General features: G+C 51.6%; 1 protein-coding gene across 1 annotated transcript; it reads right to left on the reverse strand.

Annotated features, from left to right (window-relative positions):
- Positions 1-1149: 1149 nt before the first annotated feature.
- Cacnb1 (calcium voltage-gated channel auxiliary subunit beta 1) lies at positions 1150-22198 on the reverse strand. The gene is made up of 14 exons (XM_027924778.2): positions 21934-22198; positions 19352-19438; positions 16243-16362; positions 13700-13822; positions 13075-13211; positions 12791-12867; positions 11453-11472; positions 11112-11192; positions 10406-10464; positions 10110-10219; positions 9805-9956; positions 5381-5476; positions 4774-4959; positions 1150-3011 (listed from the first exon to the last, which is right to left on the reverse strand). The coding sequence occupies exons 1-14, from the start codon at positions 22015-22017 to the stop codon at positions 2547-2549; spliced, it is 1797 nt and encodes a 598-aa protein (XP_027780579.1). The 5' UTR covers positions 22018-22198; the 3' UTR covers positions 1150-2546.
- Between the last annotated feature and the right edge of the window lie 436 nt (positions 22199-22634).

Below are 22634 nucleotides of genomic sequence, written 5' to 3' on the forward strand. Positions count from 1 at the left end.
CATCTCCAGTGCTTCCCCGGGTTTTAGATAAGGTCTCACTGTGTTGCCCAGGCTGAGCCTTGAACTTGTGATCCTCCTGCCTGAGTAGCTGGGATTACAGGTGTTCACCACCATGCCCAGCAAAAACCAAATGGCCTGCTCCTGTCAACCCCTCTCTGGCCTCCACCTCACCATGCTTTGTTAGTGAAGTGCCAAAAACTTGTCATGCATGTGCCTGGTTCCTCTGCCTTGAACACCCCCCTACTTTTCTATCTGGCTTAACCTCTGACTTTGCTTCTAGACTCCAAGCAAGACTCACCTCCTCTATGAAGACTTCCCTGATTTCCCCAGGGTGAGAGTGTGACCCTTTTCCAGGTTCCCACATTACCAGTGCTTCTCACAGCACACAGCTCATGTTCAGTACTGGAATTGTCTGCGGCTCTCAACTTGCCCCTGATACCTAGGAGGTGCCTAATAAATGTATGTCCAGTGAATAAACAAGGAACAAATGATCAATCCCATGGGAAAGTGGTGGAAAGAGTACCAAGCTGGAGGTAGAGACCCGGCTCTTATCAACTTTGCCATCAACCCTCTGGGGAGCTCCAGTCAGCCACCTGACACCTGGGTCTGCCAGTTCCTCTCTGATCTGCTAACTCATCTGTGGGCCTTCCGGTGTCTGTTGCCTTCCACACACATACACACACATTTTGGGTTACCGCCTCAAAAACAAGAACCAGGAGGGTGAGAGAGCTTGCAGGTGCTCCATGAGGTAGGATATAGGTGATGGCAGTAATGACTGCACATCAGTGGAGCCAGAAGCTCAGCCCTCCCTCCCCAAGATTCTGGGGTGCAGTGAGGCCAGAAGAGCAGAACAAGCATGTACCTTTAAGATTTTGCACTTAACTACATCCCAGGTTCCCATTTCCCCTGGCTCTGCATGTGGGGAGACAGGTATGGTGTGGGCTTAAGAGTGGGCATGCAGCCCTGGCAGGTTTGCACATACTCCAGAAGGCCACAAACCAAGCCCTGTCTTTCCCGAGTCAACAGCCCAGAGTGCAGCTTCTTCCTGCCTCTCCCCTTGGCTCGCCCCCTCTGGCAGCAGCGGTCTGTGCAGAGGCTGCAAGGCTGCCAGACAACCGTGCGGCGGGAACAAAGAAGCAGGCTGGAAGGTGGCCGCAAAGGACTGGACGGCGGTTTTATATGTGGCAAAATACTTCTCCTAGAAGAGTACAGACAAGTAGACAGACAGATGGGGCACAGGACACCAGACAGGGAGAGGGAAAGATCAGGCAGTGGTGTCTTCTAACCAGTAAGTGGAAGCTGCACCCCACCCCACGTGGGGGCACGACAACATTGGCACAGGAGGTGGCGAGACAGGCCTGAGGTGCCCATCCCTGAGGTGGGCAGCCGGGCAGGGCCCAGTCCTCGTTGGCACAATCGGCTCTCTCTGGCCCAGCTGGGATGCTGGGGAGGGGCACGGCTGCTAGGCTGTGGGGGTGCGGGGGCAGAGGGTGCCCCAGGGGCTACCAAGGCCTCTCCTGGGGGAAGTGGACACCAATGAAGGACAGGATCACAAGAGGCAAATATAGAGAAGCAGCAGCAGCAGCCAAGCCCCCCAGGGGAGATCTGAGGTCCCCAGGTGACCAGGCAACCCCAGGATGGTGGTCATTTCCTGGACACCAACCCACAGGGCTTCTCTCCTGGGACCTCAGGATGAAGGTGAAGGAGCAGTTTTTTTGGTTTAGAATGAGGTGGACCAGAGTGTTCCATGGTCTCCACACCCAATGGCATGGAGTTGGGGGGCTCAGATGCAGAGGGCCCCCTTCTTCTGATGGCAGCAGGCAGGGGATGTCGTAGGCAAAGCTCATTCCTGGGGTAGGTGAGAGCTGAGGCATGGAGGTGGGGGTGGGTAGCAGCATGTCGGGTCACCCACTCCTCAGGGCTCTAGGGTTCTAAGCCCCTGCATGGCCAAGGCCAAGAGGGCAGCTGAGCCTGTCATTTTCCACCCTAACCCCTCCCCCAAAGGCGAGCTCGTTACTGGTCTCCATGTTATACCTTTCACCTACCCGACAATGCTGCCAGGAAACCGGGGCAGGGGGTGGGCATGGTGAGGGACCCTGGATCTGGGGTTTGAGAGAGAGCCCCATGGGGAAGATTCTGTGTCCTCCCTCTCAAGAAAAACGCCCAACTCTCCAAATACACCAGTTTGGGAAAAAGAAGGGTCGCCCCATTTAGGACCTTCAATTAGAACCCAGAGTAGAAAGTTAAGGAAGTGCACCTTTTCTCTGGGAGGAGAGCCCCCTAAGATGGGGGAAAGGGGACACTTCAGAAAGGTGGATATCCCCCATCCATCTACAGCAGGTAGGGGTAAGCCTACAGCTGGGGCTCAAGGGCCTCTCAGGAGCTGGGATGATATCACCAAAGAAACCCCAAACATTGAGCCAAGGCATCTGAATGGAGGGAGACAGCGCCCCCTGGAGGCAGGACACGTCTCAGGTGATGAGCCCCTCTGTCCCTCCCCTCCCCAGGGCTCAGAGCCCTTCCTCCCACTGGGCAGCCCTGTCCTCTCAGCGGATATAGACGCCTCGCCCCCAGCCCTCCAGCTCATTCTTGTTGCGCCCAAGAACCGGACCCCCGGCATCTGCGCAGTAGCGGGCCTTATTCCGGCCGCGGTTCCTGTTGTCAGTGAGCTCCTCCTCATAGTCTTCTTCCTCATCCTCCCAGGAGCCCTGTCGGGCTGGAGGGGTGCCGCCCCCTGCAGGGTCTCCAGGCCCTGGCCCCTCTGAGGGGTCAGTCTCCATGTCCACACACGAGTCTCCCAGCTCCGTGTAGGCAGAGTTTCGGCTGCCGGGGGTGTCGGCATCGAACGTGTCTTGGCGGGATAGAGCCCGCAGGGTGCCTGCCCGGCCTGGTGGGTGGCTGCTGGGGTAAAGACCCGGGGGCTGGCCCAGCTCCCCCGGGTACTCGTGCACGCTGGCGTGCTCCCCGGTGGCCCGTTCCAGTGGCTGGTCCCCGGAAGCAAGGTAGGGTCCCTGGTTAGCAGACAGACGGCACACACCATGCAGATCAGGCAGGGGTGAGAAAAACACAACAAAGCAAGGCAGGTTAGTGAGGACACCAAGACACCCAGCCTGGCTGAAGGAGGTCGCTGGCTTTGGGAGAGGGGCACCAGATCAGGAAAATGGCTCTAAAGCCCAGTGGACAGGCCTCGGTGCATCTGTTCCTCTATTAGGACAGGATGCCCAACTTCATCAGACCTCACATCCATGAACTTTCCTGGTAACCATGGTAGGGAGCCCCTGAACAATTAGTCACCACTTCCTCAATACATGTTATTAATGCTGCCTTGAGGTTAATCATCATTAACAGCTCATTAGTATTGCCACTCAGTGGTTGACTGGGTTAGTCAATGCCTCCACTTTTCCAAATACAGTAAGTGATTTCAGCTCAAACTCACTGACCCCAGCTTCTTCAGCCCACATCAGACCTCAATCACAGATTTCCAGAACCCCACGCTGCTCCTCCCATTCCCTACACAGATGAGTCTCTAAGGTCGATGGGATTCCTTCCCTATCGGCAATAAGGACTCAAAGCATCAAACTGGGAAGGTTAATAGATCTCCATCCTCCAGTGAAGACCATGAAATAGCCCAATGTCCTCATCACCAGATGCCACATGAAAGTGAGCTGACAGCCACTGCTACCACAGAGGTTGTTGGGTGGGGTACAAAGAGGCCCAGGTTAAGTCCTTCCCCTACCACCACTTCAAGCTATGTGACCCTGAGCAAAATGATTTCTATCTCTGTGGCCCAGTTTCTTGATTGCAGTATGGTGGGGATTAGACTATAGAAGCAGTTTCCAAACGATTTCCTGAAGATGTGGGGTGGGGTGGGATGGGATGGGGAGAGCATAAAAGTGCTTCCAGGATCCCTAGGGAGGTGATTGGGAGGGCAGGGCCCTGGCTCCCTCTGAACTGAACAAGGATGCCTCATCTATATATTCAACTTCCCCCTGAGATTCAGTGAGGCCGTGGCTGAAAACAAATTTGAAAAGCAGCAGTCTAGAATGACTTCATGGATTTCTTGTGATGCTAACCTAGAATCATATTCTTAATGGTGTATACTTAATGGTCCCAGAGATGGGCTGTGACTCCCATGGGAAGAAGGAGAGGCAGGAAGGGACACCCACAGGACAGACTTTCCCGGACTCTGTTTAACTGGGAGAAGGGTAAAGGGCACAGCACTAACTCATAGAAGATGCTCCATTCTGGGCTGCTCCCAGAGGCTTTCTGCAGTTAGGGGTCCAGGGTTAGGGCAGTGTCTCTGGATTTAAAGGTCCCTGCTCTAATGGGTTTCCCTGGGTCTAAGGGCCCCTGCCACGTTGGGTCTAAAATGGGTGTGAAGTCCAGTAAATGAGTAGGTCAGTCTTCCTCATATTTTCTTCCTAGTCCCTGTTCTTGTAAGCGGCCCAATCAGGCCTCATGTCCAATGGGCAGCAGATTTAGTCCTAGTTGCGGAACCAGGCCCAGGGAGGCAGCACCAGCCAGCCCCAGTCCCACCAAAAACCACAGACACCAGAAGCTGCCGCTCACCACATTTTTTTACAAAATAAAGCTCTTCCCTTCCTTCCCCACGTTCCCTGCACTCCAGGGCGGGAGGGAAGATGGGTGGGGCACCCGCTACATAGCGTGCTCCTGCTGCTGCTGCTGCTGGGGCACCGCGCCGCCGCCCCGCTGGGAGGCCTCCAGCCCGCCCCAGAAGCTGAGGTTTCTCCTGAGGGAGGTGAGCACCTGTACCTGGAGGTTGGAGACGGGGGCAGGGCTGGCTGCCAGGGCTGCGGTAGCCATGGTGCGGTTCAGCAGCGGATTGGGTGGTGTGCTGCTGGGCGGGTGCGTGGCCTTCCAATAGGCTTCCAAATACTCAGCCAAGTGCTCGCAGGCATCCTCCAATTGGTTCTCGTCCAGGATGATGTCAAACATTTCCTGTGGAGGTGGGGTTAGGGGCAGGGCTGGGATGAGCGGGGGCGTGACCAAGGGGTTGAGGGTGTGGCCTGGGTGCAGTGGGTGGAGCCAAGGGGGTTGAAGGACAAGGTTAAAAAGGCCTCTGGCTGTACAGGAAGGGAAGGAGAACGCTCAGATGTACAAATTAGCAGAACTCTAAGAGCTCTGGTAGTCCAACTCAGCCCAACTCCCTTATTCTAGAGACAACCTAAGTTGGGAGAGGGGGCTTGGCTCCCCATGGAGAAGGGGTGCTTCAGCCCACTCTGCCTGTCTAGTCCACCTTCCTCCAAAACAAGTCTGTACCTACAGACCTGGCCCAGGTGTTCCCACTCTGTCTCCAGTGCAGGTCAGAGGAAACCAGGTGAACCCAAATTCCTTCCCCTCCCAAGGTCTGAGCACTTACAGGAGGACACTGTGCCAGCTTCTCCGAGGCTGCTATTTGGACATTGAGGTGTTTGGACTGAGACTTCCCCCGGGATTTGATGAGCCTCTGAAGTACCTGGTTTGGGGAGAAGAGGAGGAGGAGTTAGAGGGGCCCAAGCAATGCACCAAGTGAGAAAGGCAAGTTCTGGTTGGAGTCAGTGTCAGGATGGTGGAATGTTCCATGACTCTCAGCCTTGAGCACCTCTGCAGGAATGACCTTACCAGCCCTACGTCCACCCTGTACAATGTTCAGGCTCTCTTCTGGGTCTCATGACCACCTCTCCTTGAGAGCTACATGAAAGGTAGTGATACTAGTTCCCCACCCCTCTAACCTGGTCTGTAGCCCTCATTCTCCAGGCTCACTCCCCTGCACCACGTTAGCAACAGCAGGCATCTTTTGGAGGGTGCTTGCTAGGTACCAGCACTGTTCTATGTTTTTGTTTAAGTAGAGGAGGCAGGGTCTCACTATATTGTCCAGATTGGCCTTGAACAGGTCGTGGCTCAAGCGTCCTCCTGCCTCAGCCTCCCAAACAGTTGAGACTACAGGCATGTACCTCAACCTTTTTATGTGATCAATTTAGTTCTGTCAACAGCACTGAGATAGCTATTATTATTGTCATCCTAACAATAATGATAGGTATAATAAAAGAAAAAAACCTAAACCTAGTTATGAGAAAACATCTAACAAATCCCAAATGAGGGACAGTCTACAAAATGGCTGACCTGTATCCTCTAAAATGCCAGTGTCATGAAAACCCAAGAAAGGCTGAAGAACTCTTCCATATTAAAGAAAGCAGACCTACAACTAAATGCAACAGGTGATCCAAACCTGATTCCTGGATTAGGGGAAATGCTGCCTTATATAAGGGCATTATTGGGCCAGCTGGTGAAAGACAACTATGAATTGCATTTTATGTAATATTTTTTAAATTTTACAACCATATTATGACTATGTAAGATGACATTCTTGGTCTTAAATACATGTGGAAGCATACAGGATAAAAGCATATGATCTTTTTGGTGTGTGTGCTGGGATTGAATCCAGGGCCTCACACATGCTAGGCACATACTTTATTAAAAAATAAAATTTGGCTGAGGGTGTAGCTCAGTAGTACAGCCCTTGCCTAGCATACATAAGGCTCTGAGATTGTTTCCCAGTGCTACAAAAAAAAAAAAAAAAGGAAAAATGGTTCCATTAAATGTGACATGTGACTCTGTGGTACAGTGCATATCCCCCATTCAAAAGGCCCAGGGTTTAATCTCTAGCATCTCTCTCAAAAAAAAAAAAAAAAAAAAAAAAAATTAATTTAAAAAAATTAGTGAATCTGAAAAAAATTAAACTGTGCACTTGAAATGGCTAAATTAGTGCTGGGGCTATAGCTCAGTGGCAGAGCACTTGCCTACCATGCGCAAGGCCCTGGGTTTGACTTCTAGCACTTAAATAAATAAATGAAAATAAAATAAATGGCTGAATGAAATAAGATATTAATTCTTTTGTTGTTGGTTTTGTTTGTTTGTTTTGTTTTGTTTGTACTGGGGATTAAACCCAGAGACACATCTCCAGCTCTCTCTCTCTCTCTTTTTTTTTTAAATTTTTTTCCAGTTATAGATGGACACAATAACTTTAATTTTATTTATTTATTTATTTTAATTTTTTAAATTTGTTATTTTTAGTTGCAGTTGGACACAACACCTCCATTTCATTTGTTTATTTTTTTTATGTGGTGCTGAGGATCAAACCCAGGGTTTTTCGCACGTGTGAGGCGAGCACTCTATCACTAAGCCACAACCCCAGCCCCTTATTTATTTTTTATGTAGTGCTGAGCATTGAACCCAGTGCCTCACACATGTTAGGCAAGCGTTCTACCACTGAGCAACAACCTCAGCCCTACCTCTTTTTATTTTTTGAGACAGGGCCTTAGTAAGTTGCTTAGGACCTTGCTAAATTGCTGAGGCTGACCTCGAATTTGTAATCTTCCTGCCTCAGCCTCCCAAATTGCTGGGATTATAGGCATGCACCACCATGCCCAGCTAATGTGAATTGTATCTTTTTTTGGGGGGAGGGGCAGTACCAGGGATTGAACTCAGAGGCACTTGGCCATTGAGCCACATCCCTAGCCCCATTTTTTTTTTAATATTTATTTTTCAGTTTTCAGCGGACACAACATCTTTGTGTATGTGGTGCTGAGGATCAAACCCATGCCAGGCGAGTGCGCTACCGCTTGAGCCACATCCCCAGCCCCCCATTTTGTATTTTATTTAGAGACAGGGTCTCACTGAGTTGCTTAGTGCCTCGCCATTGCTGAGACTGGCTTTGAACTCGCTATCCTCCTCTCTCATCCTCCCAAGCTGCTGGGATTATAGGTGTGAATCATATCTTAATAGAGCTGTTAAAATTTTAGTGAATTTTTGGCTGGGTACAGAAATGCACATGAGGCCTTAAGCAACTTAGTGAGACCCTGTCTCTAAATAAAAATAAAGAAGGGATAGGGAGTGTAGCTCAGTGGTACAGTGCACCTGTGTTAAATCTCCAGTATCACTAAAAATGTTTTTTAAAATTAGTGAATTTGAATGAAGGATATTCAAAGAACAGAATCCTTGAGCTATTGTTGCAACACTTCTGTTAAATTGAAATTATTTGAAAATAAAATACTGGAGGGAGGGTACTATACAAGCACTATACAATTGAGTTACAGACCCAGCCCCAACTTCTTTATGTGGCAGATGAGGAAACTAGGGCACAGAGATGTTAGGTGACTTGCCAAAGGAACACGTGCTGGTAAATGACAGCCTGGGTAGGAAATCCAAGCAATCTGGCTCCTGAGTCCCTGCCCTAAACTTCAGTGGGGCAAAATGAAAGCCTTTGTTACTGTCTAGGTCACAAAGTGGTTTTGCATCCATTATCTCATTTGATCCTTTCAACCTCCCCCTCCTTCAAATACTTAAATCCCATCATTCCTTTTATCTCATTAGAAACTTAAGGACTCAGAAAGGCTAAGTAACTGGCCCAGGGTGCTCAGCTCAAAAGAAGCTACCATGGAACAATAATAGTTACCACTGTTGGCTGCCATCATGAATCAAACAGTATATGCTGGGCTCTTTACATCAAGTACCTCCAGTCCCCTCAGAAATAACACAAGAGAAGCTGAAAGTTCCTCAGGGATACAGTGTGTGCTTTGCATGTGTCAGGCCCTCAGTTCAATCCCAGAAAACAAATATAATAAAAACTTAAGAGAGGGATTATAACCTCATTTTGTAGGTGAAGAAATTGAGGCTCAGAGACTAAATAATTCCCCCCAGATCCCAAACTTAATAAAAACAACAACAAACCAACAAGAACAAGGATTTGAACCTCGTGCTGTCTTCAAACTTTAAAACCTTTGCCTAAACTCTTTTCCATGTTTTTTTTTTTTTTTAATTTTTTTTAAAATAAATTGCCTGTTATTTATTTTAGTTTTCGGCGGAAAACTCTGGAAACATCTGAAAACATCTCTGTTTGTATGTTGTGCTGAGGATCAAACCTGGGCCGCACGCATGCCAGGCGCGCGCTACCGCTTGAGCCACATCCCCAGCCCCTCCATGTTTCTTAATACTTACTAACATCTGGAAGGGAAAGTTCATGGAGCCACAACCCAACAAAAAAGTAAACCAGCGGCTGGGGTTGTGGCTCAGTGGTAGAATGCTTGCCTAGCACCTGTGAAGCACTGGTTCGAACCTCAGCACCACATATAAATAAGTAAAATAAAGGTATTGTGTTCATCTACAACTAAAAACTTAAAAAAAAAAAAAAAAAAAGTAAACCAGCTTTCCAACAAATATTCTCTACCAGTCTGAATGAAGACAGAAGAGCAGAAAAAAGCTGATACCAAGGCAGGCACAGTGGCACACACCTATAATCCCAGGGGCTTGGGAGGCTGAGACAGGAGGATCCCGAGTTCAAAGCCAGCCTCAGCAATGGTGAGTCACTAAGCAACTCAGTGAGGCCCTGTCTCTAAATAAAATACAAAATAGGGCTGGGGATATGGCTCACTGGTCAACTGCTCCTGAGTTCAGAAGACAAGAAAGACCCCACAACTGTCAAGTAGCTGAGTGACACTGGGACAAAGAAAAATCAAAATGACTTCTTTTAGTTTTCTGGTCCAATCACAGAAGGTCAACCAAAGTATAGACAGGGGACTGGCCTACATGATCCTAATAATATTAGTCATAGCTACCACATGATGAGGTGTATTGTCCCAGGCCCTTTGGCAACGTATCTTGGGCAGCATCTTCATGATATGCATACAGTAGAGTCTTACAGAGAAGGAAACCAAAGCTCACAGCGATCAAATCACCTGGTAGTAAGGAGTAGAGGAGATCCAAGCAGCCCAACTTCAGAACACTCCTTATAAACCATGCACCCACCTTGGGAGAAGTGATCTTGATGTAAACAATGATGGGGGCCAACGAGGTCTTGGAGAGCTGAGCTGGGTGGTTGATAGTGTCAGCGTCCAGAGCCACCAACTGAAGAGTCCGAGCCAGCTCGAAGATCCGCTCAATCTCACTCTGTACCTCAGCTTGGGGGCACCAAGGCATGGGGAGGGGGAATGTAAGGCCGCCCCCAGGAAGCAGTGAATGGAAGGAACACTTCTGGTCCTTCCACCCACCACCTCTCACCCTACCCTAGTGCAGCCCAGAAGCGGGGAGTACGAAAGGCAGGCCCGGCTCACCCAAGCTGGAGCGTGTGTTGGAGCGCTCAATGATGATGTGCTTGCTGGGGTTGTTGAGGACTGAGCGCTTGGCCAGGGAAATGTCAGCTGTCACCCTAGTGATGGAGATCCTGGGGACAGGGAGGAGGAGGGAGTCAGGAGCCAGGGTGGGCTAGAATGTCTTGCCCACTCTTCAGACTTTAGGCCTGCCCAGTGTCCCTCAGTCCAAGAGTCCTAAGATTGTCCTTCAAGATACCCTACTCCTCCCAACACAGAGAGCCACAATGGGTGTGGATAGATGGTTCTCTGGGTCTTACCTGCCATCAAATCGATGCTTCAAGAAGTCAAATAAAGCTTTCTGCATCATGTCTGTAACCTGGGGTTGGATGTTTGGAGGAAGGAGGGAAGAGAATTCAGGCATTTAAAGCTGCTCAGAGGTGGGCGAGGTGGCACATGCCTATAATCCCAGTGGCTCGGGAGGCTGAGACAGGAGGATCCCTAGTTCAAAGCCAGCCTCAGCAACCGCGAGACACTAAGCAACTCAGTGAGACCCTGTCTCTAAATAAAATACAAAATAGGGCTGGGGATATGGCTTAATGGTTGAGTCCCCTGAGTTCAATCCCTGGTACCCCCCACAAAGAACCTGCTCAGGAGATTGAGCTGCTGGGCATTTGTACCCTTACTTTTTATTTTCTTTTCAAATTCTGGAGATGAAGGGACCTCTATGGAGGGCTCCCCAACTCTGAGGGGCCTCCCATGCAGTCTCTGATTCCAAAAATCCTTTAAGGTGGGTCTCTCGGAGGGCTCTCCAGGGATTTCTTCAGGGAACTGGGCCCTTCTGAATGGGTCTTCCATGGGTCAGGCTCCTCTGAGATTTTTCTCTGAAGGTCTATAGCCTTCTGGAGAGGACACCCTGGGGATCTGGGCCCTTCTGGGGGACCTCTCTGTAGTCTGAAGATATTCCTATGGTGTCTTTCTGGAGGTCTGGGCTTCTCCGGGCCCACTCCCCTCTTGGGTTCCTACCTCATAGCCCTTGAGCGACGGTCCCACCAGGATGATGGGCCTCATGGAAGGCACCACGTCATAAGGGGGCACATGCTCTGTCTGAGGGAAGCAGGGAGGGGAAATCCCAGAGTAGAGGTGACATCAGACCCTCTCTTCCAGCCTCCAAGCTTCCCCCATGCATCCTTTCCTCCCCCTGGTCCCAGTGCCCAGATGTGGGGATCAGGGCAGGGATGGATAGGGATGGCCATGGAGAACCAGGAAGGGTGGGGAAAGGGAGGCAGATATGGGAATGGGTGTTAGAAGGCCCCCTAGCTCATCCCGGGTGTGCGAGGGGGGACACAGAAAGCTGTGATACTCACCGACTTCTGCTTCTGTTTGGCTGGGTCCAGAGATTGCCAGGAGAGGGGAGGGGAGGAGAGAGGGGAGGGCACCCAGGCAGGGGCAGAGGGCAAGGAAGGAGCCAGGACAAGAGAGGGAGGGAGAGCGGGCAGACGAGGAGAGATAACAGGGCATGCGTGTTAGTGACAGACAGAGCCAGAGAGAGGGGACGGGACCCCATGCCAAGGGGGAACCAGAGGTATTCCTGGACCAGGGTTGGAGGAGGACTGACGGGCAGTCCAAGGGACTCAGTAATGATCAGAGCCCCCCTTTCTGAGTCTTGGAAAAGAACTGGAGAAAGTGGCAGCCCCTAATGTGGTGCCCACCTCCGGCCCCCGATGCCCATGTACATGTCCATTTTAAGGGTTCCCTTGACTATCTTGCCAAGCAGTCAGTGGATCCCTCATGTGCCCTCCAACGGAATTAGAAAAGGGCAAAGAAGGAACATCATTCCATTTTCCTCTTCAGAAGCCAGAGCGGGGGGCATCCGTTGGAATATTCCATTCCATTGATAATGAGGGCAAAGGTCAGGATTCATTGCCACCAGACCCTGCTTCCTCAGGGTGGACAGCCTTCCAAGGGTAACAACCAGCCCTCCCTGGGGGTGGACCAGGGTGGGGTGTGTGTGGAGAGGGATGTGCCCATTGCACACACCCCTCCAGATCCACGGGAAGCTCTGAGGCACAGGACAGGCTGAACAGTATCTGCACCCACCCCAGCCCCCTCTCTCTGCCAAAAAGCTGGGCCCTGACCATCCCCTCTTAAGAACCCAGCAAGAATTACCTTCTTAAAGAAGGGGATGCGTTTGCCATGAGGCGGCGGGGTGGTGACACTGCTAACACTAGTCTTGGCAGAGCTGCTCTGCTCACCAAACTCGGCCTCCTCCTCCTCTAACTCTAAGGGGTCTAGTTCAAAGGCTAAGTTAGTCATTTCATTACCTGGACAGGAGTCAGAAGAGAGGGAGGAAGGAGGTGAGAGAAGAGGAGTGAGATGGACGTGGAGACACAGTACAGAACACAGGGATGGGGATGGGGAGAAAAGAAAGAAGAAGAGGTGAATGGAACAGGGTTGGGAGAAATGAATGGGGTCAGGGGCGGTGGGTAGGGGGCAGGTAGAGAGATGGAGCTACCAAAGAAAGGGGAGAGGAGAGACAAGACAGGCCCAGCTTGTATGATACCCTATTGTTCATAGAGGGAGTACTACTGCATGTGTTTTGGGGACTCAGAATTGGGGTGCCCCTATACAGGGAGAAGAGGGCCAGACAGTGGGGAGACCACCCCAGAAGCTCCCCCCACCCCAGGGATGGCAGCAGCTCTTACCACTGGCAGGGGGTGTGGGGCGGCGGGTGCCAGTCACCACGTCTCCCAGACTGGAACTGGAGTTGTCACCTGATTTGCTGCGTAGGCAGGGAGGCAAACGGAGCTGGTGAGCAAAGGGGTAGGCGTGGGAATGGGGGAGTCTTGTCCTGTACAAGCTGCACTCTCTGGAGTTTTCCAGCCCCCGTGGTGATAGCTCTGTGCCCTCAAGGCTAAAGTCAGCCCTGAGGCCTAGTCCTGGCTGAGGGCCTCTCCTGAGGTTGCAGCAGCCACCCCCTGCCACGTACCTGGAGCTGAGGCGGTTCTGGCGAAGCTTCTGTTCCTGAATCAGGCGTAGGCTGTCCAGTTTGACAGGGCTGGGGATGAAGCCAACCTCACAGCCCTCCTTCACCAGGCGCCCGATCCACCAGTCATTATTGTATTTCTGAAAACAACAGCAGGTAGGGTGGGGGAGAGCAAAAGGGGGACTGGAGGCACAAGACAGCAGTCACCCTTCGTGGGAACCCCCCAGATTTGCTGACCCTACTGGAGGATGGCACCCTCAAAGATGTCCACCCTCTAAAGTCTCAAGATAACTCTTCAGACCGGTGAGAGTCCCCCACTCCCTCCCTCCCTGGGACCACCCTGCTGTAGACAGAGAGTAGGAGTAAATGCACATTCACAGGCCCTGATACACTGTTACTCTAGTCATAGACCTCATGATAAATCAGCCTCATGACCTAAGTATTACCACCTATTTGACAATGAAAAATTAGCAGCTCAGAAAGGTGGAGAAATTTATCCAAGGTCACACGGCAGATTCAGCCCAGCTCTGCTCAACTCAGAAGGCTTTCTTTCCCACTGGAGCTCCGGCTGCTCCTCTCCTGGTACCTACGCCTTGCCCTCCCACCAGATGCCAAGCACTCTCCCCACCTCCTTGATATGCAAGAAGTCCTTAGGCTCAAAGGTGATGGCCACTCCCTGCACGGGCACCTCATCCCCTGGAGATGGATTGTAGCCGACATTTGTCCGCACAGCAAATGCTACTGGCTTGGTCTAGAGGAAACACACCAGGGAAGGTGACACCAGAGGGTTAAACCATAATGTACTATACAACTTCCTGTCAGAAGTGGGAATTACACTAATGTTTGCTTTGTGACTTGCTCATTAAAATGTATACTGGAAGAGCCAGGCATGGCAGTGCACACCTAAAATCCCAACAACTTAGGAGGCTGGGGTAGGAGGATTGCAAGTTTGAGGCCAGCCTCAGCAATTTAGTAAGACCCTGTCTCAAAATTAAAAAAAAAAAAAAAAATTAAAAAGGGCTGGATGTAGCTCAGTGGTAAAGCATACCTAGGTTCAAACCCTAGTACCAAAAAGAAAAAATAAGTAGAAGCTAGCGTTGTAGCTCAGTGGCAAAGCACTTGCCTAGCACTTGTAAGACACTGGGTTCGATCCGCAGAACCACATAAAAGAAATAAATAAAACAAATATATTGTGTTTCTCTTTACAACTAAGAAAAAAAAGATTATATATATATGGTGGATAATTTATAAATGTATGCTAACTTTTACAATAAAAAAAGAAAGGCAAGGCCTGCAATCCCAGCAACTCAGCAGGAGGATGGCAGATTCAAGGCCTGCCTTGGCAACTTAGCAAGACCCTGTTTCAAAAGAAAAAATAAATAGGGCTGAGATTGTAGCTCAGTGGTAAAGTGTCCCTGGATTTAATCCCCCAAACCATCAAATAATAATAATAATAGTAATAATGAGGGACTGGGGTTGTGGCTCAGCGGTAGAGCGCCCGCCTAATGTGTGTGAGGGGCTGGATTTGATCCTCAGTACCACATATGCATAAATAAAATAAAGGTATTGTGTCCACCTACAACTAAAAAAAAAAAATATGTTTTAAAAAAAAGGCAAACTAAGGCTAGGCTCAGTGACTTACTTATTAAAAAAATAGTAATAATGACAGTCACTACTGCTTAGTGTGCCTGGTACTGTTATAGGTTTCACATGCATTATTTCATTTACTCATCACAAAATTCCTATGAATTATCGTTATTATCTTCATTTAATTAACTTATTTTTATATGTATGTATTTCATCCCTAGAAAAAGAATCCCTCCTATGTGTTTTTGCCTTTGTGGTCCAGGATATCAGCTGAGGTTATCAGAACAACGAAATCAAACTGATGAAAGCAGATTGTGCTGCCATTGTTCTCCTTTCCTCTCTTCTCTTTTCGAGACAGTTCTGCAATGTTGCCCAGGCTAGCCTATAACTCCTGAGCTCAAATGATCTTCAGCCTCAGCCTCCTGAATAGCTAGGACTATAGACACACACCACTGTGCCACTTTCTAGATCTTTGAGCCATACACTGAATCTGAGGCCAACCACTCCACATCTGTTTAACCTGCCTTGGGGTGGGGGTGGGGTTCTCAGTCTTCCTAGTTCCATGGTCATCAATAATTTTAAATCTCCAATATAACCACACTTACTTCATCACCATGGTTAGGAATCAGAAGATGACCTTGAAGCAGGACCTAATAAGAATCTAGCATTTCCTTCTTTCCGACATTGTTGATGCTCCCAAGAGCAATGGCCAGGACATTCACATGCACCATTATGGCAGCAAAGAAATACGGCAAAAAGAACTATCTTTATTTTAATGAATAAAGGAAATTGAAAATCAGAAAAGAAGTGGCTTGCTTAATATGCACAGCAATTAAGAGTCAGGGAAGAAGCTGGGTACAGTGATGCACATCTGTTATCCCAGCCACTTGGGAAGCTGATGCAGAAGGATCACAAGTTTGAGGTCAGTCTCTGTGACTTAGTGATTCTCTGTCTTAAAATACAAAATAAAAAGCACTGGAGATGTAGTTTAGTGGCAAAGTGCCTCTAGGTTAAATCTCCAGTACCAAAAAAAAAAAAAAAAAAAAAAAAAAAAAAAAAATCAGGGCTGAGATTCCAGTTCAGGAAGTTTGATTCCAGGAAGTAGATATTTTTCTTTTCCATTCATTCATTCATTCATTTGTGGTACTGGAAATCAAACCCAAAGATGCTCTCTATCAGTGAGCTACATCCCCAGTCCTATACCCCCTCTTTTTTTTTTTTTTTTTAAAGGAAGGGTCACACTAAGCTGCTGAGGCTGGCTTTGAATTTGCAATTCACCTGCCTCAGACTTCTAAGTTGCTAGGATTACATGTGTGAGCCACCCCGCCCAGGAGAAGCAGACATTTTCAGCACTTGTCAAGCTCCTATCCTGTGGAAACATTATCAGGCACTTCTCCTACTGTGTAAGGAGGCAGGTATTATAGCCTACATTTTACAGGGGAAGAACAGAGGTATGTTGAGGTCCCAGGACACACAGCTGGCAGGGACCAGGCTAAGATTTGACCCGGGGTCTGTCCAGCTCTCTCTCTGAGGGGGGTGTGGAGAAATCATGTCAGCACAGTTCCTTCCCGCATCTTTTCTCACCTTGGCTTTCTCAAGCTGAGCTAACGCCTGGCGCTCTGCCTCCTTCCTCAAGGCTTCCCGGTCCTCTTCCAGAGACACGTCAGAGTCTGACGGGCGGCTAGTATAGGACTCTGCTGAGCCCTGAAAGCAGACAGGGCCGGCTCAGGGCCAATGCTCTCTCTCCTAGCCCTTGGGCTCGGGAAGGGCTGAAGGTGCCACCCATCATGGAGGTCTGAGGCCCAGTATGATGCCACAAACCTAGAAGGTAGTATGAGGGTGGAGGGGTGGGGCCAAGGTTTATAAGCCCTAGGAAGAGTGACAGCAGCAAGCAGAGGGTTAAGGCATGTCTAAGGACAGCTGCTTGGAGTCCTGGGAGGGGTGGGAACCTGATAGGGGCACAGCACAGGGGAGAAATGCCAGGGGATGAGTCTCCACTCCCTGCTCCTCCTTTCCTGCCCTGCCCCCAGCATCACTGCTGAGAAGAATCAGCAGAAGCCCAGTGGCGTTCCTCCCAGGGACTGCAGCCACCAGCTAAGGCCTGGCTCTCTGCACTGCTGCCAGTGGGCAGCCTGCTCAGCGTGATGGGGTCAACAATATTTTGCCTACCTTCTGCTAAAGAGTAGGTGAGGACAGAACTCCTACCTCCTGGCCCTAGTTGGGACTGCCTGAATCAGGCCACCCCACTCAAAGCTGACCCTCCACCTCCCATAAGATACAGAAGAGAACGCAAGATTTCTGGGGTGGCACAGGCAGAAGCAGCAAGTTAAGAGCAGAATATGGAACAGGCACTTTCTTATCCAGGCTCCAGGGTTAAGGCAGGCTCAGAAGTCTGGGTGTGCCAGGAAGCTGGCTCTGACCACAATGACCAATCCAGGGCACAAGGGACTCCTCTAGGGGTGCACACATATATGTGAGACACAGGTAGCCCATACAGACCTAGCAGCACAGATCATGAACATGCTGATTCATGAGTACACCGGAAGTGCGAGGGCAAGAATGTTTGGGAAGGTGTATTCTATGGCACGTGCTGGCAATGCACAACCAAGTGCACCCAGGGAGCCACCCTAGGTCTGGGTCCCTGAAGATGGGAGTCATGTGAGGACAGGAGACAGGACTACAGATCTGTGTGTGACTTTCGGAATGGTGCTGACAGAGTGGGAGAGAATGTGAAAGAGCAAGATTGCAGAGATATGAGGGACTTTTCCCGAGGGCATGAAAGGTCACTTGGCTGGGAATGTCTGTTAGCATGGAATGGAGGGGACCCAGGAAAGAATGAAGACAAAGTCCTATATCTCCTCAGAAATCCCTCATCATAGGGGGTACAGGTGCCCACCCCTTTCCCAGTCAAATCATGAAAATGGGAGATTTGCCTGGGGATGGAGAGTCACTAAACAGCAGCTGGGAAAGAGACACAAACCAGAGAGAGGGAAAAGCGGCTTAGCCACCATTCCATCCCTCCCGATGGGAGCACTCGGTGAAGAAGACAGACACCCAGAGAGGCAGAGAAACAGAAGCAGATGGGACGGTCAGAGAGGTACTCACTGACCTCAAGGCACCTGCAGACACAAACACTGACACAAACACACACACACATACACACACCCCAGAAATGGTGGGAGACAGTAAATAGTGAGGAGGCGAGGAGACAGACTGGCCCAGAGGCCCCCTACCAGGTTTCCTAAAGGGCTGTTCTACCCACCCACTACCTCACCCCATCCCAGCTCACCACCACAAGGGTCCGGTTGGGCGCCTCCATCCCGGCGCCCTCAGTGCCCGGCCCCACTGGCTTAAGGGGTGGCCCAAAGTGCCCGTCCCCCCAGGGTGCTCAGGTTACAAGCAGAGTTGCTACATGTGCAAACTGCTAGGGTATATTTAGCTCAGAGATGTGGCAAGGACTGCCCCCCCACTCCCGCCACCTACTGGGGGTCAGAGCTGGGAGCTGAGAGGAGGAAGTATTGGAAGCTGGGGTCTGACCCCTTTGGTTAACTAAATACTGAAAGAACTAAGCTCTCGTCTGCCAAGAGAGGCAACAAAAGCACAGAATCATTCTTTCCAGTCCTGACCCTGGTCCTGACCCTGGCCCAATTCTGCAACAGGAGGGATGAAGGAGCAACTGAAAAAAGGACTTTCCATATGTGTACTTAGGAGATGCTTGGATAAAGGCCTCCCTTCTGAATCGCTCAAATCAGGCCTGGGCTCATATACATCAAGGGTAGAGATGGAAGAATAAAAAAGAGTCTACTCCAGTCTGTGGTAAATCTGCTTGCCACTATCCTCTTGTTCCCGGCCCCAAGCAGACTACCTCCAAGGAACTCCTCCCTGCAGCCCTCTGCCCTCACATGCCCTACCTGTTTTCTCTTTAACACACTCCTTCCCTTGTCTGATTCCAAGCCCCTCTCGCCTTTTTTGGGTACCAGGCTTTGTTGAAATACTCAGTAGTCATAGCAACCACATGTCTCCCTCACTGCCTCTCCCTGAGCCTAAGATGGCCCGGGTTGAGAATTAGAAAAGAGGAGAGTGTCAGCTTCCTGGCCAAGCACAGCAGACCCAGCAAGCTCTTCTCAGTTATCCCCCTTCTGTCACAGGTGCTGGGCCACATCCTCTCTAAAATCAAACACCTCCTGCCTATCCCCATCACACTTTCTCTCTGAATATTAAAGTGAGCCACGTTTGGATGTGGGGAGCTTGTTTCTCTGACCCCCACTTAAACAAGGCTTCAAGGACCCAACTGCCCTAGCTCCTCATTTTCTAGCACCTGCCTCCACCCCACCCTGTCACAGATTCTGGGGGAGGACATGGAAGCAGACAGCCGGCAGGGGGAGTGGGTGACAGCCCGAAGCAAGCTAGAAGGAGGCAGGCCAGGCTGTCCCTGAATGAGATGACGCAGGCAGGCAGCAGGGGCTGGTGCTTGGTGCTGGGGGAGGGGCGGGGCGGGGGCGTGGGCTGAAGCAGTGGGTGCAGCTGCCAGCATATCCAGGAGAGGTCATGGGGAGTCAGGGTGTTGGGCTAGTTCCAGGCAGGTGACAAACGACACGGGGAAGGGTGCCTAGAGAAAGCCGCAGACCAGCTCACCAATGCTGGCCTCCACCAGTTAGCCACCTCCCTCCTCTCAGCCCAGCCTCCCCATTACCTGCCGGACAAAGCTGTTGGATGTTGTATCTGAGGAAGTGCTCCCATCAGACCGTTTGAACCGTCCTTTCCTCTTGCTGTATTTGCCCTGGAGAGGCCAGGAAGGAACAAGAGTGGAATCATAAAGGACCTTTCCCAACCCTCAAACCACCAGATCCAGAGCTACTGCCAAGTCTTGGGAATATTGTTCTCTGATCCGCACAGCCCCACCCCCATTCCCCTGTATCATCTTCTGGAGGTGGTACAGCCCGAGGGGAGAGAAGGTCTCCCATCCCACTGAGAGAGCCCAGACCGCAGTCACTCCTAGGGAACAGTGCAAGGAGCCTAGGGGCACACACAGAAACCCCCCAAACCAACGTAGAGGCTGGGGAATGGGAGGCCTGAAAAGCGGGAGGTTCATTAGGCAGCAAAGCTAATTAAGATGCTGGGCAGGCTGCAGAGGACTCCAGGGAAGGGAGAGGCTGCCTGCAATGCTGGGGGGCGGAGAGAACTAGGGAAGTTCCTTCCCACACCCCCTCAGCTGGAGCTGAGGGGTCTGAGAGTGCCAAAGGCCTCCAGAGAGAGGAGGGATCACTAACCCAGGGCCCAGCAGGGCTTCTCCCTTAAGCCCAACTCTTCCCTTCCCAGAGTAGGGAGGAGATGGCGTCTCTGAGCTCCTAGAGACCCAGAGCTAGATTTCTGGGGAAGGGGGAAGAAGCATGGAACCATATTTTTAAACATCCAAACCCAACTGTGGCATGCCTTCATGGGAGTCAGTGTTGCTCCCCATTCCCCCTCTGCCCTGGGGGGTCTTTTTCTCAGCCCACCCCCCTCACAATCAGTGGCCACACCCCTACCCAAAGGGGCAAGAGGGATCCACTCTACCCTCCAGCTGCCACTGCCCATGCCCCATACCCTTGGTAGCAACCTGACTACATCAATCTAAAGGCCCCTTGGTCCTTCCCCAAGGCAAGCCTAGGACACAGTCCCACAGGTCCCAGGGGTAGTAGGCTGGTGGCTTCATTGACTGAGCTGGTAGCCTGAGTGGGGTGCACCTCCTAGTCAGGGGGCCACACATTCAGGTTAAGGCTTCAGGTGTCTTCAGTCTCCTAAGAGGGAGTTGCTTCTTTACCCTCCCAATGCAACATAAATGCTTGGCCCCAGTCCAATCCAGAATGGGCAGGATGGAGGGCTCAGATCTCCAAGCTGCTGCCCCTAGATTCTATCCAAACTTTCTTTTTTAAAAAAAAAATTTTTTAGTTGTAGATAGACACAATACCTTCATTTATTTTTATGTGGTGCTGAGGATTGAACCCAGTGCCTCACGCATGCTAGGCAAGAGCTCTACCACTGAGCTATAACCTCAGCCCCCAGACTTTCTTAAGCCAAAGAACCTAGATGAGCCAAGACAGACTCCATGCTCTGGCTCTGTGGATCTTGGTACAAGAAGGATGGATGATGGGAAAGGACCCTGGGAAGCCCTTCCGGGGTCTTCCCTCCCCTCCTCTTCTTTCAAACTGGACATATACCCAAAGTAGTTTTGCAGTTCCATACAAACCTAAGAAGATTCTGCAGTGAATCCCAGACTTTCACACTACCACCACCATCTCAGGCTGGGCAAAGGGAGTGGCGCTCAGAGGGACAGGGGACAGCTGATAGGAAGGCCCTAGTCAGCTGCCTCCCAGGCTCCAAGGGGCCTGGGGTGGAGAACAGAGGTATTTTTAGGTCTGACCTGACCCCCCTACACACCCATCAACCACAGTTCCATGGTGGTTACAGTTGCTCCAGGTTGGCCACAGCAATACAAGAGTTAATGCCATCCTTGGGGAAGGACGTGTCCTAGAGAAATGCCCTGGCAGGACCACCCCAGACTGTGCTGGTCACTCTATGGGAATCTAGGAGTAGCACAGGGGCATGGGAAAGTGTGCGAGTGCATGGGGCAACAGACCCCCTCCTCCAGTTAAAACAGCTACCTCCCCTCCAGGACAGTGAGTTGGCATCCTTCCAACTTTCCAAACTTTGGAGGCATTTTCGGGGCTGCGGGGGAGGGGTAAGCCAACGTGGGTGTCCGGGAGAGGGGAACTGGTCCAGTACAAGGACGGAGTGAGGTGGCTGGAGGGGTCCTTGGGTCAGGAATGGCCCCTTCTACACCCTCGAGGACCAGGGTCTGAGGCTTGGAAGGCCTGTTGGCACCGCCCTCTGACCACTGCCTCGGCCATCTCCCAGTGCCACCCCCGCCCGGCTTCCCCAAACGTGCTCCGCGTCGCCCCCCTTGCCTGGTCGATCTCTAGCCTCCCTCAACCTCCCCTTCTCAAGGCCCAGATCCCCCAAACAACACCCCCCACCTCAGCCACTGGAGCCGGTTCCCGAGCAGCAGGGACCGTGACGCGGGGGAGAGGAGGCGAGGGTGACAGGCAGCCCACCAGCACCCTCCCAGCACCACAGCCCAACTCCGGGCCAATCATTAACCCGCAAGAATGGCGGGGGGCGAGCACCCCTCTCCCCTCGGCGCCGGGCATATAACCCTTTCCTTCCATGGTCCCTCTAGGCGACCCCAAGGTCCGCGTAGCGGCCCTCTTCTCTCGGGCCGGCACCACGCCTCACCTGTGGGCTGGGATCGAAGACCTCCATGGGAATCTCCTGGGAGGGTGGGTAAGGGCCCCGGGACATGCTGCTCTTCTGGACCATGGAGAGTAGCCTCCCCTCCGGCCGCCGGCCCGGCCCAGCCGGGCGCCCTCAGTGCATGGGAGAGGCCGTCGGAGCCGAGGGGAGAGCAGCGCAGCGCAGCGCAGCCAGAACCGGGTCCAGCCGCCCAGCCCGGCCTTCGGCTGCCCGCTCGATGCCTAGCCTCGCTCCCTGCTCGGGCTCTCTCCTCTACCTCAGCAGCCGCCGCCGCCGCCGCCGCCGCCTCCGCCCCTGAAGGCTCAGCATCTCCCCCCGCCCCCTCTGCTCCCCCCCTCCTCCATGGCTCCCTCCCTCCGCCCTCCAGCCCCGCCCCTCGGAGCCGCTCCGCTAGCTCCACTCAGACAATGGGAGGGCAGCGGAGGGGGCGAGCCCTCCACACTGTCGAGGTCGATAGCAGTCCTTCGACTGGTGGCAGCCCTCTGCATTCTAAAGGGCCGCTCACCGGGGGCGAGGGGGAACAGGCCTTGAGGGTGGGAGGTGTGTATGTGGCGGAGATGGAGGGGTTACCATTGTTTGCCAAACGTTAATGGGAGTGAAGCCCAGGTTGGCATGGCTGGCAGCGCCTCCCTTTCTGTATGGAACTATTCTTCCAACGGGTCTCCCCTAGCCTCTACTGCTTG

Source organism: Marmota flaviventris, chromosome 17 (assembly GCF_047511675.1).
Source record: "Marmota flaviventris isolate mMarFla1 chromosome 17, mMarFla1.hap1, whole genome shotgun sequence".
Taxonomy (NCBI): domain Eukaryota; kingdom Metazoa; phylum Chordata; class Mammalia; order Rodentia; family Sciuridae; genus Marmota; species Marmota flaviventris.